Source organism: Balaenoptera ricei, chromosome 9 (assembly GCF_028023285.1).
Source record: "Balaenoptera ricei isolate mBalRic1 chromosome 9, mBalRic1.hap2, whole genome shotgun sequence".
Classification (NCBI taxonomy): domain Eukaryota; kingdom Metazoa; phylum Chordata; class Mammalia; order Artiodactyla; family Balaenopteridae; genus Balaenoptera; species Balaenoptera ricei.
In genome coordinates this window covers 112,307,806-112,323,967 of record NC_082647.1, presented here as the reverse complement: position 1 = coordinate 112,323,967, position 16,162 = coordinate 112,307,806, and the positions used below count along the sequence as shown (strand labels likewise).

At 49.5% G+C, this 16,162-nt stretch overlaps 1 protein-coding gene across 1 annotated transcript in view; it reads right to left on the bottom strand.

Moving 5' to 3' along the window:
* Nucleotides 1-16,162, bottom strand: part of DDC (dopa decarboxylase) — an 81,954-nt gene that overhangs the window by 61,125 nt on the left and 4,667 nt on the right. The window contains exon 2 of the mRNA XM_059932909.1: nucleotides 1,472-1,700. Within this exon, the coding sequence (XP_059788892.1) occupies nucleotides 1,472-1,672 (201 nt within the window). The 5' untranslated portion in view covers nucleotides 1,673-1,700. The remainder of the gene's footprint in view (nucleotides 1-1,471; nucleotides 1,701-16,162) is intronic.

Below are 16,162 nucleotides of genomic sequence, written 5' to 3'. Positions count from 1 at the left end.
GATTTGATGCTGCGCGGCTTCTCGTGTTTGCACAGACAACCTCCTGGCAGGCGAGAACCGGAATCCTGTGCTCCGTTCAAAGCACAAATGTCACGGGAACTCCAGGGAGGACGAGGGAGGGGAGGCGCCCTGGGCTTGAGGGACCTATCAGGGAGCTGAGGCCGGAGGCCCAGCGCCCCGTGGGCAGGGGCTCTGCACCCTGAGCCCCGGGTCCTGAGATCCCAGGCCCCGAGGTCCTGAGTGCAGATGAGAGGTGAGGCTGAGGGTCTGGGACCTCTCCTGCCACAGCAGTGAACGTGCTTTTAGGCGAGTCCTGGGCAGGGAACATCTCACCGCGCAAGCATGAAGCCGCAGTGGAGTTTCCTTTGAACTGGAGCTGTCTGCTCCCCTCCAAGTGACTCTCGGGGGGACAACTGTCCTGGGTCCTCCCCACTCCTGTCTGCGGCCCCTGGCACACCCCACACCGAGGCGCACTGGCCTCAAAGAGGACGCAGCAGCACGCAGCCCACTCTCAAATAAAATAAAGGAAACATTTCTTCCACACGTGTGATCTCCCCTCTGCTGAACACAAAATAGTAAGAGTGTGCTTTATTTGGAGCAATTAACTTACTTGAAACCAGCCTCCAGGGGTTCATTTCCTCAACAGTCATGTGACGACTCTCTCACCTACCAGGGTCTCAGGGCAAGGGTCTAACCTTGTAAGAGAGCAGGACCCCATGGGGCCTTCCCGGGACAGACCCCTCCCCCATGTCCTCTGCTGTGGCTCCTCTCTGAAGTACCCAGATAACAGTATCTGATGCACATATTTCCTGAGTTGTTTTACCAATGCTAAAACCCTCACCAAATGGAAAAAATTAACTACCTGATGACCATGAGCACATAGCCCCCAGACCTACTGGCGCCTGAGGATTGATACTGTAACCCCTGTAACCCTGCCCCATTACCTCACCATCAACCAATCAGAGAACTGTGCACCAGCTGATGACTTAACCCTGGACTGCCCTCCCTCACCTGGCCTTAAAAATGCTCTGCTGAAACCCATCGGGGAGCTCGGGGTTTCTGAGCATTAGCTGTCCCGGACTCCTTGCTTGGCACCTGCAGTAAACGCTGCACTTTCCTTCACCACAACCTGGTGTCAGTAGATCGGCTTTACTGCATGTGGGTGAGTGGACCCAAGTTGGTTCGGTGACAAACTGCAGGTCTGGGGGGAAAGCATTGCCTTTGGAGCCCACACGATCTGGGTTGTAATCCTGGCTCCATCACTTACTAGCTGTGCGACCTTAGGCTGATCACCCAACATCTCTGGGCTTCAGTTGCCTCAGTTATAAAATAGAAATAAAAAAGTTTCTATCCAAGGAAATGGTTGTGAGGATTACGTGAAATAATTCATATGAATTGCCTGGCACCCAGTAAGTATCAACATTAAATTAGCACTAGCCCTCCTGTTTTCCGATCTTGGGTACGGGCTTACCCCTGGCATGATGATCTTCTCGACGTCCTTAATGATGTCCTCAAATGTTTCTGGCTCCTGGGGGGCAGCGGTGGGGAGCAGGGGCCGCAGGTAGCCAGGCTCCACGTCGGGGTACACCTGGCGCCCCTCGACACCTTCCAAGTAGTCAGCCACGTAATCCACCATCTCCTTCCCTCTCCTGCGGAACTCATGTGCATTCATGGTGACCGGGCTTCCTCAGAGGCAAAACCTGCACAAAGAGAAAAGAAACCAGTTTGTAAACATGATGAGGTCTCACTTGGAGTGGGGCAGTTCCAAGCAAGCTGACAGCTGGGGCTGCCTGGGTGGAGACCCAAACACCCTGGAGTCTGCCAGACCCCAAATCAGCAGCACTTTCCTTCCTTGTCTGGATGGGGTAGAACTGACCCTGGATTTGGAGACTGCAGCAAAATGCTTATTCTGCTATTCACCAGCTACTCAGCTGAAGACAATGCCATGTCTCATTTTTTTCTACCTGCGTCCGTGAAATGGACCAGGGCACACATTAATTTCTATGGTCCATCCCAACTTTAATAACAAGCCTTGGTCCCAAGTCCTGCCTTGCTCTTTACTAGCTGTGGGACAGAGACCCTCTGAGCCTCTCTCTTTATCTGAGAAAAGCATATGACAGTGCTGATCTCTCTGGCAGCTATGAAGGCAGTCACGCGGCGTGAGTACAGCACTCAGACCAGAGCCCGGGCAGCATAACCCCCATGAGTGAGTCTTCTTCTGTTATCTTGACTCCATCACCAGATGGAACTGCACCCCTGCATACAACCTGCTTTTCAAAAATCGTGCTTTCTTTCCTCATCACATAACAATGTACAGGTGATCCTGGTCCTCTGTGGTAGTAACATTCCATAAAGTATCCATGAATTAGCAAACACTGGACCTTTCCCAGGGGAAATGCAAAGTTACATTCCTGTGTGTTTCTGGTCACATTTTCATCAACCAATCAATACATAATCTTTTTTATGTGTTTCTTGTTAAAGACACTTTATTTAATATGCACTGACTCATGAACTTCGGACTCCTGGCCAACAGCTCTCTGACTCATGAATGAAGCTTATCAGACACACGTGATTTCTCCCTAAGGCACATCGCAGCCTTCTTGCATGTAGGACCCCTAGAAGGCACTTCAGCACTATATTAGCACTATATTTGGGGGCCATTTTAAATAGTCAAATAACCAAGAATAACACAAAAATGTGGCACTAAATAGACCTGCTTGTTGAAACAACTAGGCAGAGCATTGCCTTGTTAGATTCTGCTGGGAACAAGTGCATTTGGGCAACTCAAATGTTTCATCCATGAGTGATCACGAAAGCACCACGAGTACTGATGTGGGGATTACGAATGAATTCTAGCAAAGAGTGACACCTGCCTACAGAAAATCTGTGAATAATAAGCATAGACTGTATTTTCAAAACAGGAAACTTGGACAACACACAGAAAAATATTCATCAAGAATCCCACCACTCAAAATTCTGGCACACGTCCTTCCAGATTGTTTCTTATATTTATGAGACAATTGTGTGCTAAGCCAGGGATGCATTTCTGAATTCCTCCCATAGTTCAAAACTTCATAAATCAAGAGTAATTTTCCTATGGGAGTCAGTGCTGGGGGGTGATTCTACCTCCACTGTAATTAGCATAGACCCTGATCTTGATATCATGTTCCCAATACGTCTTCCATTGCTTCCCACTGTCTGTACTACTTTGCTTTGCTTTGCTTTCTTTTCTTTGCTTTGCTTTGTTTTTTTTTTTTTTTTTTGACAATTTTAATGTTAAACACACCAAGACAGGTTTTATTCAAGACTATTGCAATAGGGGAGGGAGACTGTCTCCCAATATCACAAGGGCCAGTGGGGATGTATAGCCGACAGGTAGGGTTAGGGAACAGATGGGACATTACTAAGAGCAGCTTGGCTGGGTGTCCGGGTGGAGGAAGATGAGCTGGACTGTATCCCAAGGGTAGAGGCTTCCTTGAGAAACCGACTTAGCATGATTCTCTGTTACAGCAGGGCTCAACTCACTGAAGTGGGGACCTACTCAGGAAGAGGGTTCATTGGAGCCTGACTGGGTTTGACCAAGGAGGGAGTCTTCGTCAAAGGGAATCAGCTTGACAATATGTTTCCTCTCTCAGAATTCTCTCCGATGTTCTTTGTTCAGATGTTCTCCATGAACAGCATGGAAGTCATCCCATGGAAGCTTCCAGGTTTCCTCAAGTTCAGTGACTGGACCAAACCCCCATTTCCATACTATTGTTTGGGGGTAGGGAATGCACGGTGACAGGGACTGGATACAATATAGGATACACTTCTAAATCATAGCAACAGCGAATGCTAAAATAACAGCATGAGAAAAACCAAAGTGAGTCTCTGAGTTTCCATTGCACCTTTGTGTTTCATAAGCTGCAGGCCAAGGAAGTTTATCCTTCAAAATATCATGCCCAGATTTTCCAAAGGCTCTTAGTGCAAAGCCATGAAGCTTTATACATATAGCTTCAGGTTTATAATTCCCTGGGTCTGCAGGCTTCTAAATTAATTTTTCATTTGGAATGACCCTGATTATGTCAAATGTTGCACATAGAGTGAAACTGGGTCTTACCTCAAATTGAAGTATTTTTAGTTGACTTGATTCAAATTCAACCAAAACCGCATCAAATGGCAGATCTTTTGGCTAGCTTGTTTTTTTCACAAAGCAATTACGAGTACATTTCCCACGTTGATAAATACTTTTCTATTGCATGATTTTTCCCGATTGCGTGGTGTCTCACAGGGCGAATGTGCTATGTTCAGGATGTGCATCACTACTTTTGAACATTTACATCATTTCCGGTTCTCACCTATGTTAGTGAGAAGAGTTGGTGTAGCCCAATGGCCAACCCCTCATGATCAAGAACTGAAAGACTCTGCACAGCCTGACATGGATGCCACTGGAGTAAAACCCTCATTTTCCTCAACTGAAAATAAACACCATCATAAAGTTCTACCTCAAATAATTCTTTTTTTGTGATAATTAGGTAAGTACGTGGGAACAGCTAAGGAGTTGAGGCACAAAATGAGCGTTCAACACATGTTAGTTGTTAGATTTTCTATAAAGCACTGAAATATACAACCTCATACTTTTATTTTTGCACACTTTATTTTGTGTTAAAATTTTCTTTAAAAAGCATTTATCTTATAATTTCTTTAGAACAAATTATTATAGAGATATATATTTTAGCGCGTTAAGATTATATGGCCAAACTTGTCCCCAGAACATATTTTTACCAAATTACTCTTCCACAGGGAGTGTGAGAGAACCCTAGTTTTATACTAGGGTTTGAGATACATTTTAAGATTTGCCAGTCTGGCAGGTATTCATGATTTCATTTTACTTTGATTAATGAAGACAAATAGTTTTCTCACACTTCTTTGTATTTCTTTTTTTATGAATTGCTTGTTCATTGCCTTCTTTTCTGCTAGGGTGTTAGATGTTTTCTTATTTAACTGCAAGAGCTCTAATATAATAAATACTTGCACCCTAGGTGTGTGATATATTTTGCAGACATTTTCCTCATTTTTATTTGACCTAGTTCTGCTTTTAATTTTATTCCGACCTGTAAGAATTTTAATTTTTATGCAGTCACATCTCAGGATCTGTTTCTTTGTGATTTGTTCCTTGTGTATGACTATTTAAAATGCCTTTTAGAGTAAATATTTGAGGCGCCCGCACTGCACAAGCTGAAGCCTCAGGGGAGGAGCTATGCAAAAATTAAGAAAGATGCTTGGGTTCCTGGAGTATCAGCTGCTTCCTTCTAATGGGAATGCAAGAGTACGATGGCCAAAACGGGATGCCTCGTGAAAAAAATAAACAGACAGACACACCAACTTGCCCCCACCAAAGACATACTACCAAATTGTAAGATAGACCTAATTATTATTTTCGAATCATTCTGTCATTTATTTGCCAATCCTTTCCCACAAAGACCTTTCCAGAAGGCTTTTGGTGCAAAACCACAGAGAATCTTGTGTTCATTTTGGAGCTGTTTGATATTTCATGCCCCCAAGCTGGGCAAATATTGGCTGAAAGATGTAGATGCTGATAAAGGTTATGACTGATGTCTTTCCAGGCCTTGAAACGGCGCCTGTTGACATAATCTGATCGTAGCGCCCGCCAGCAGCTGCAGCCCCGGTACTTTACGTGCAGCCCCTGTGGGACACGCAAGTGCCTGGTGAACCCCACCTGCTCGGGGAGGTATGAACCCCACTGCAGGCCCTTGGACCTCCTGGCTGACCTGGAGGGTCATTCATTTTTGTACTTTATCATTCCACTGACATCCTTTGCTAACTGTTGGCTTCTCCAAGCAGAGTCTTCAACTCTTTATTTTGCTTTCTCAGGACCAGTCAGACCCTGGGCCACAGTTAGCACTATGAATGTTTGATGAATGAGGAATGAATCAATGAATGAGCGCATGAACCAGCGAATGAACGGAAAATCTTTTTGTCTTCGGAACATTTTGTTTCTGACATATGGTATATTAGATCCTACTCTCTACCTTTAAGCCAACAGCCCATCACATGCCACAAAAAGGCCACAGGGGACAACCACGGCTCAAAAACAATGGGCCCCTTCCCCAGGGAATCCTGACCCCCCACCCCCCCCCACCCCCCACCCCACCCCGGGCCTCTGGCGTTCAGTTCATGCCGAGCCTCTAACCCTGCGGGCTCAGAACTGACTCGGTTTCCCCAGTCTTGGCCCCAGAAGTTCATCTTGGGTTTGGGCTTCCCTCTGCTCTGGTCCCAGCAGTCCCTGTGGTCCTGGCTGGAAATATCACCCTCTCTGGACCCCTGGAACCCTACCTTTGCCACAGGTGTTTGGCAAGAACCCAGCCCAGGCTCCAGCTGACGCTTCCCTGGCAGTGGAGGTGGGTGGGACTGGTGCCCACGGCCTCGGCGCGGAGCTTGTGTGGTGACTGCACACCAACACGGGGCCGGCCACCCAATGTACGAGGGTCTGAGTGAGGCCACCCCTCTGGGGGCACAGAGGACCAGGACCAAGATGCTTTGTGTCTGCCCATGGTCCTGCCTATCGGTACAGACAAGCACTGGTCTTGTTTCAAACCCTGGGACATTGGGCCCTTCACTCAACATTTCCTGGTTTTCCTTCTCTATCTGGATAAAAAGAAAAGTGTTTACATTTTCTTTTTACACTATTCCAGGAAAAATAAACCATAATTTATGTTTCAAAAAACACTTCTCCCTCTGGGACTGTGAGGCCTTGTCTCTTTTTTTAACCTCAAGCACATAAGTATCAATTTAGGTGCAAAAGTAAATTGGCTGATTTTCCCCCTGAATCGACTGGTTTCTTGATGAACATCTTCTCTGTGGGCACAAAGTGGGTAAATAAACCCAACAGGAGAAATATTTCTAACCGGGATGGTCAGGAAGTTTCTAACAATGAGAGCTTTCTAACAATAAGGATGGCAGTCTGTTAACTTGCCTCAAAACAAAACAAAACAAAAAAACCCCCACCCCTCTAAGATCTTTTGTCCCTCTTAAGACTCTAGTTAACAGCGAGGTATTTAGGAGCCTTAGGGACAGGGGCACCCGGGTCATTTGTGCAAAGCTGCAACATGGTCAGGCTTGCCCAGAAGGAGCTGGCACCGCAGAGGAGACAGCCAGCGTCACAGAGGAGGTGGATACCTGGATACCTCTGCCCTTCAACCTCCCACCAGAGCCTCCCGTTGGCAAAAGGCTACCAGGATCCAGGTGTCCTGGGAGCCGGGGAAACACAGCCTGTGGGGGTCTGAGGGTGGGGCAGGGAGAGATAGGAATAGAGACCCAAACGGGCTACCCTAACTCACTGCGTGCGTTATTACGTCTGCGCTATTGCTACCCTCATTTTACAGGAGGAAGAGGGGTTTAGGCTCTTCCCAGGTGTGAAGCCAGTGGTGGCAGAGCTGAGGCAGAGCCCATGTGTCCTGCCAAGCAGTCTGTCCCTTAAGCCAAGGTGCTGTCACTTGTCACTGCAATCGTTAGCCCGGTACCTCGTAGAACACACGTGCATGCACACGCACACGCACCCTCACCACTTTCTTCCACTCATACAATTGCTTTACCTAAACTGGGGTGTTCTCGTTGAAATACAGGCTCTCTCACTGGTTTAAAAAATGGTCAGCATTACGAATAATAAATGCTGGAGAGGGTGTGGAGAAAAGGGAGCCCTCCTATACTGTTGGTGGGAGTGTAAATTGCTGCAGCCACTATGGAGAACAATATGGAGGTTCCTCAGAAAACTAAAAATAGAGCTACCATATGATCCAGCAATCCCACTCCTGGGCATATATCCAGACACATCTCTAATTCGAAAAGATACATGCACCCCTATGTTCATAGCAGCACTATTTACAATATCCAAGACGTGGAAATAACCTAAGTGTCCGTCGACAGATGAAAGGATAAAGAAGATGTGGTACATAGATACAATGGAATACTACTCAGCCATGAAAAAGAATGAAATAATGTCATTTGCAGCATCATGGATGGACCTAGATATTATCATACTAAGTGAAGTAAGTCACACAGAGAAAGAGAAATATCATATGATATTGTAACTGAAAGTGGGGTCCAGCTGCTCACCACTCAAAAGCCAATAAAGAGGCCAGGTTAGTGGAAAGCAAAGTTTGCTTTATTTTGGATGCCAGCTACCGGGGGGCTGGCAGGGGGAACGGTGGACACCTGTCCAAAGGCTGACTCCCTCCCTCCTACAACCAGTGGGCAAGAGCTTTTATAGGTTGAGGGAGGGGGCTACGTGCAGAAACAGCACAGTCCGCTCTGACAGGCATCTTGAAACTGGTCATCGGTGGTGTGACCAGCGTCACCTTGACTGTTTTAGGTACAGTGAATCTTCAGTTCCAGGGTCGGTTTGTTTTCATTTCTTTGAGGCCAGTTCTCGGAATTGTGGCAGCTAATGTCATGGCTACAGCCGGGTCATCACGTAGTTCACTCCTTCCACCTGGTGGAGGTTTCAGTCTCTATAAGACAGCTCACAGGACATGACTCAGAATTGTATATAGCCCTTTTAGCCCTTAAGGAGGAACTAAAAGTCCTTGACTATGCTTAATGACTAAACTATTATGGTTTGGTCTCCTTTGTTCTTCTCTGTTTCTGCATTTTCTCACTTCTCTGATTAAACTTCTTCTTTGGCTAAAGTTTTTCCCCAGACGAACGTCAGGCTGAGGACATGGGGCAAGGACCCTAGGGTCCTGTTCCATTTCAGTATCACTTGTATGTGGAATCTTAAAAAATGATACAAATAAACTTATCTATGAAACAGAAACAGACTCACAGACATAGAGAACAGACTTGTGGTTGCCAAGGGGGAGGGAGGTGTGGGAGGGATGGACTGGGAGTTCGGGATTAGCAGGTACAAACTATTATATACAGAATGGATGAACACCAGGGCCTACTGTACGGCATAGGGAACTATATTCAATATCCTGTAATAAACCATAATGGGAAAGAATATTTTTTAAAAAGAATGTATATATGTGTATAACTGAGTCACTTTGCTGTACAGCAGAAATTAATACAACATTGTAAATCAACTATAGCTCAATACAATTTTTCTTTAACATGGTCAACATTTATATTAACTTACACGCACCAAGTGCTATGTCAACTCTTTGCATATGCTCTAATTAATCTTCATGACAACTTTATCAGGACTATTATCACCCCCTGAACAAATGAAAAAGGCTGAGGCTCAGAGAAGCAGGACCCAGCGCTCTGACCTCCGACCTGCCACGTTCTGAATGCACTGGACTCAAACACAGGTGCAGTGCATCTCCAACAGCTTTGGGGGTTTCCTGAAAAAAAAGTATGATTCACCCTCCAGATTAGAAACTTGAAAAACAAGTTTCTCCCTGAGCTTCCAGGAATGATTTCCCAGATGGTCCCTAGAGGCCATGAGGGGCAAGGCAACCTCCATGGGCGCCTCCCTTGCTCCTGACCGCGCTCCTGAGAAATGGTGACTAGGTAGACAAGGAGCTCGCGACATTTCGTGAGGTGTGCCCGTGGCCAGGCCAGTTGACTTCCAAGCCTCCATCTTCTATTGGTAAAATGACCATAACACTAAGTACTATAGAGAATTCTAAACAGGATACAAAATCACTCATATGGTTCGTGGTCCATGCCATGGCAGCATCTCTAGGGAGGTTGCTGTCGGAGGGGAAACCCCACAGAAGCCTGAGCAGACAGGCACTGGGTTTTCCCTGGTCAGGGTTGGACACCCAGGAGGCACCTCCTCTCCGGCCAACTGGGTCTGGATTACAGAGTTTCCCTGCTACGCTTTCAAAACGAGATTCTTCCACACTGCAATCCTCAGCCAGTGCCCTTCCTCCCAGCAGCCTGGAAAGAACAGGGGTTAAGGTCAGAGCGAACGGGCTCGAGCCCCGGCTCTGCTGCAAGGGGCTGGGCTGCTGTCGGCTGACTCCGTGGCCTCTGGTGTCTCGGTTTAGCCCCTTGTAACGGGGCAGCGAGATGCTGCAGGCAGGAGCCACTCAGGACCGTAAAGCCGTCTGTGTCTGGCATTTGTGGATCCTGATGTTAGGAAAGAAGCAGGTCGGATCGTCATGAGGTCAGACGGAGCACCAGGGCAGCGGGAGAGAAGCGGGGGATGGGGAGGGTGGAGGCCCAACCTGGACCCAGATCAAACTTCAAGGGGAAAGCCTTGCTCCTCTGATGTGAGAGGAACTTTGCGTCTGTTTCCGATCCGGTCCCTGATTAATAAACAGTCGCCATCTCAGTATTTTCCTGGCCAACAGTTCTCTATGGGATGGAGCCATGAAGAAATTTATACCATGATTTTCAATTTTACTCTCATGGGAAGATACTACTATTTCCACTTACATCCCTGCAAACGGATTGTGATGCATTATAAAGCTGGCTGAAAAATTCACAACTTAAGCAATTTCAAAAGTTGATAAATATCAGTGACATTAAACTAGTTGATATTATTCCAATTTACCTCTGAGCTCAGACCATTCCAACAGCTGGTATCAGGCTATGTGTATCATTCGGTAGCCTCTTTTCGCTTATTTTCCCCATAAGCCTGATTACACTGTGCATAATTACGTTAATATCGTGCACATGTGTACCCTTATCAATACCTGCCAATTTCGCAGTGTCACCTCCCGCATGGATTGAGGGCCATTGGCTGTTGCGAACAGCGCTGCCGAGGGGAAAGTGGCCGTGTGCTACGCATCACGGAGCTTGTCACTTTATCCCCCTATTGACCTTGTCCCTCAAATATACTAAGTCCCCAATGGAATCCAGAGGTGTGAGTTTCACAGTTCTTTTGCATGTTGCCAAATATCTTTCCAGAAAAACCAGAATGATACAAAAATGTCACCTACCGTCAGGCTGGGTAGGTATGACAAACACCCCCTCTCTGCTAGCTTTTATCATTCACTCACAGTTTCAATTTAAGCTTAAAATTTTATCACTTTCATCATTTTCACTCATGTTTGCGCTCCTAAAACATTTACATAAGAATGAGAAGTAATTTTAATTTGAACTTTCCTCCTCTGTTTCCATTTTAATTTGGTGTCAGACTAGACCTCCTCCCCCTTACTTTTTTTCCTCTTTCTTTTCCTCAATCCTTTCCCCCCTTTCTCTCATTGAGGTCACATTAATTGTTGATAAAAGGTCACAACCATCTGCCTTTTCTATAGACTTGAGACTATTAAATGATGTCCTAGTTGGTTGCTTCTTTCCCCGACAGCCGGGATGTCCCGTGACTACGACACATATGACACAGCGAGAGTAAACACAGGACACCTGCCGCTGTGCATCTAGGCAACATCTCTAGCACATGCTTTGGGGAGTCTCCGCTTTTCTTCAGCAGTCAGGTCAGCAGTAAATACCGACTCCTGGATTCACGGTGAACACTTACCCCTTGGGCATGGCTGCAGGCCTGTCACCCACATGGCTAAGAAGCCTGCATCTGAGGCTTCCCCCAAGCCAAATCCTGAGGACACTTGGACCTTGGTGGCCACATCCGGTCCAAGAAACCAAATGAATCAGTGTCGCCTGACCTCCTGCTAAGCTTGCCGTATGCCTTATGCCCTTAACACTCTCGCCACCCCTGCCAGTATTATTACTGCTGTTTCACCAAGGCTCTGAGGGGCTGGTGCCCCGACGGAGGCCAGGGAACCAGTAATGCAAACAGCGGTGCCGGCATTTCTGACTCTGAAGCCAGCCTCTCCCTAACCCTGGGCATCCATGCCCACCCGGGCTGCCTGCCACCTGTGCCCTCACATGGCCCAAGGGGCCAGAGCCCACAGACCCCAGGGCCCCCACCTGGGCTGGGGAGGCAGGGCCTGGCACCCAGAGCGTGGTCGGGGTCCCACCTGATCACCACACCCAGAAGAGGACGCTCCAGGTGCGGGCGCCAGGACCCCCCCCCCCCCCGGGCCGGTCCCCACGCAAACGGAAACAGGCAGCAGCTGAACAACCCAGGAGCCGTGCTGTTCCCCCAGTTCCTCCAAACCCTGACGAATGCGGGGTGGCGACCGTCCACGGGGCCTGGGGTAACCCGTCATCTCTGTTCTCTCTGTCTTCACAGCCGCTCTGCAAAGAAGTGACATTATCCCCACTCTAGAGATGAGGAGACGGGCTCAGGGAAGCAGGGGCTGGCCTAAGCCACACAGCCCATGAACGGTTTCACACGTGGGTCTGTGCACTCAGAAGACCGGACCACTTCCCTTTGGCCTGGCATCCCCCACGCCCCTCGCTTACAGGAAGCCTAGCCACTCAGAGAATGCAGGGGGATTTGAGCTTTTCCGCGGAGGCCGTGTGCCAACTCGCTGCCCCTGTACGCCCCAAGCATCCCCCTCCAGAAATGCCGACGAGACCCAGAGAAACCTCGGGACCACTCTTTTAAAATATTGAGGGGCTCTAATTTTCCTGGGGTCTCTCCCCAAACTTACCACCGGACTCAGATGGAGAGTTAACAGGGTAAAACCTTCAGAATAAACAACAGCTTGAAGAGGGTGAAATATATAAATAAACCCCCCAGCTATTTAGTTGAATCTGTGGAGGTTTAAATGGGTTTTCTCTTATTTTCATTATTTTAAGCAAACGGGCGTTGTGCAGCAGCCCACCTGCCACGGGCCCAGGAGAGGCAGAAAAGCCTGCTGTGAACGTCATGATTTTTTTCTCTTTCAGATACACCCAGATGCTCCTCATCTTGCCTACGTGTTAACTGTTCCAGGGTGACCACTGCCCTGGCCAGTTTTTATGCCGCAATTGTCCCCTTTGTTTTGGTTCTGTCTCAGAAGGAAAATACTGCTGATTTAAATGAGAAACCAACTGTAAAGACCCAAGTCTTGGACCCTTTCAGAGAAATAGGATGAAGGGGGAAACCCAAGCCACCTGCTTGAATTTCCCTTGGAAACTGGAGAAAACAACATACTCGGGGCAGATGGACCCCTCTCCCACTTTCCCACCTGCAGTTTACTTGCTTATTAATAATATAAGTCCCATTAGTGACCACCTACTGTGTGCTCAGCCTTCATAAACATCAGATCCAATTGATTTTTCCAAGCATCGTGTGGGAGGATGTCCTTCACGGCAGAGGACCAGAGGGGTCCATCTTCTTCCCCCACCCCCGCCATCTCCCAGCCTCTGTGGGCTCCAGATGCACCATGAACCAGCCTGGAAAAGAATTTCCACTCGCTCTGTTATGTTGCTATTATGGCTCAGAGATCATGGGCTAAAAAACCCTCAGAAGTTTCTGATTCTTTACCTGACTTGTTACTTAGACACGACACACACAAAAGCAGGTGATTTAGGTTGACACCTCTTTTCTCAGAAAGTTCCTCCAGTGTGCCATACCTGCACACCGCTGGATGCTCGCCCCCCCCCCCCCCCAGCTGGCCTGAGGAGACCCACCCAGCTGCAATCAACAGGTGAACCTCCTGTCCCCAAAGTCCCCACACCGGAGGGGCGCTGCCACCAGGAGCTGGCTTCCCCCATGAGTCTGGGCCCCCAGGCTCTGAGGACAAAGAACGGTACTCACAGGCAGCCCGAGGTGCTCCTTCTCTGTCTGTCTCTCTCTCTCCTCCTCGGTGACAGTTAAAAGGCACAGAGGCTGCGATTGCCATTTATGTAGACAGAGTGTCCTCCTCCCCAAAGCCAATCAGAGCGGCTTGCTCTGCTTATTTACCCGGCAGCACGTCCCACCCCCCGCCTTCCTGCTCCCATCCTCCACAGGACGCGAGGGTCGGCCGGGCAGAGCAGGGCCCAGAGACGGTGGAGCCTGCAGGGGCTGCGGGCCTAGAAGACAAGGGAAAGGGGCTCTGTGTCCCAGCGCCCTGTGCGGCACCCAGGCTGGGGCCAGTTCTCCTGGGGTCTCTCCAGGTAACCTCGGCGCAGCGGAAGGCTCCAGGCTCTTTCAAGGGCTGAAGAAGGGCTGGCCTGGGCAAGGCAAGCGAGGAGACTCGCTCTGTGCCAGCGCTGGGCCACGAACGTTGTACCCGTACCTGCTCGGGGCCGCTGGGACCTGCTGTGCCGTGCAGGAGGCTGACCTGACCGCAGGAGGCTCCGAGTGCCAAGCCCACGAGCCCAGGCAGAGATAGAAGCAGAGGCGGGCAAGGATTTGAAACGAGGTTCACCCGATTCAGAGTCCTGTTCTTTTAGCCCTGAAGCCAACCAGCATTCAAAACACAGATTTCCTCAAACCTGGACTTGGGCTTCCCTTCTCACCCACCTCGCTGGGCGGGCTGACCCGGGCCTTATGCGGCAGTGCTCCTTCCTCAGTTAAGGTGGCTCAGAGCCTGGAAAGGGGACCTGCGGGGAGCCCCCCGAGGCCAGCAGGGCACGCAGATTCCCCCGCTCCCAACACCCACGCTCACCCTGGACACACACACACACCACACAGGGCACACACACACATGCCATACGCACATGCACACACCCACGCACACAGCCATGTGCACATGCACAGGTGCACACACCATCGTCAACGTACACGTACACACAAGGCACACACAGACACACAACACAGTTTCGGGGCCTGTGGCACAGCCAGGAGCTGGGAACTTCCCACGGAAAGCCATTCCCCCCTGGCTTTAACGAAGCAGCCTCTCTTCAAAGGAGCACCTGCTCTTTGAAGCATCTGTGGAGCTGGCAGAAGCCGAGGCCGCCGAGACAGGTGGGCGGGGTCTGCGGGGACCCGGGCGCGCCCCGCGCCGCTCCTCCCTCCCTCCACCCAGAGACGACCGCAGGCTGGCGCGGGGATCGGGTCCTTTCGTGCGGGGCCGGACCGAGCCCCGAACCACGTCGCCGGGAGCCGCAGAGGACCGCTCACCCCCCAGCACAGCTCTGCTGGACGAGAGGCCGGGGAGGGAAGGGGCGAGGGTGCAGGGATGGCCGGAGCTGGGCCGGGCGCTGTGCCTGCGCAGGGCTCCAGCGGGCTCTGGACGCGGTGCCCTCGGCGCGGGGCCCCTGACCCAGCACAGCGCCCGGCCCAGCGCAGACCCTAGGTGAACCCTGCATCTTTCGTGGAGGCTGTGCAGAGGGGCTAGAGGTGTGATGATGGAACTCTGCGAGAGGGGCTGTGAGAAAACAATGGAACTTTCCGTCGCAAAGAGTGACTGTAATAATAATTAGCAGCTATAAAGGTTCTTCTTCAGGCATTTTTACCACAGGGTCACTCAGACCCTCACAACTCTCATCACAAGGTAGATTATCATCATCCGCAGTTTACAGATGAGGAAACGCAGGCCCAGGGAGGCTAGGAAATTTGCCCAAGGTCACACAGCTAGCACATGGCTGGGCAGGGAGTCCCTCACCAGGCCAGCGGGGCCCCATGCCGGCACTGCCGGGTGAGCTTGCTGTGTGGCATCCAGTGTCGGAGGCAGACGGTGAAAGAATAAGCAGAGAGAAAGCCACAGTGGCCAGTTGTGGCCAGGGCTGCCGAGCCAAGCCTGTGAAGAGGGAGCAGCCCAGAGGGGAGCCCACAGCTCAGGGCCCGACTGCCCTTGGGGGGACGTACAGTCCTTGAAGGGTCTGGGGCAGAGCACTGATGTGCCTGAGGGCTTAAAAGTCACGCCAGCTGTTGCTTGGAGAGCAAGTTGCAGGGGAGAGAATGGATAGATTTGAGATTTACCCGGAGGTAGAAACGGGGAGATGTGAAGTGGTCTGAAGATGTGGCACAGGGCTGTGATATCAGCCTGCAGATTCTGGCTTGGACCTGCCTCCCGGACCTGCTGTGTGACTGTGGGCAGCTGCTTACCCATCCCGGGGACACTGACAAGCTCTGACTTGGGAGCAGGACACCAGGAATGGACCTAAGAAAATCTTACAAAAGGTCTGCAAGACTTGTATGAAGAGACTTATAAAAGCTCATGGGAGGACATTAAAGAAGACCTGAATAAATGCCCAGTCATGGATAAAGAACACCCAGTATCATAAACATTTCCATTTTCCTCAAACTGATGAACAGATTCAGTAGTATTTTAATCAAAATCCCACATAGATATTTGACTCTAAAATATGAACGGAGAAGCAAAAGTCTGAGAATGACCAGCATATGCTTGAGAAAGAATATGGCAGTCTTGCTCTATACTTATTGAGACAGATGAAGCTGTAAAAGTGTAACAGTTTTGATGCAAGGATAGAC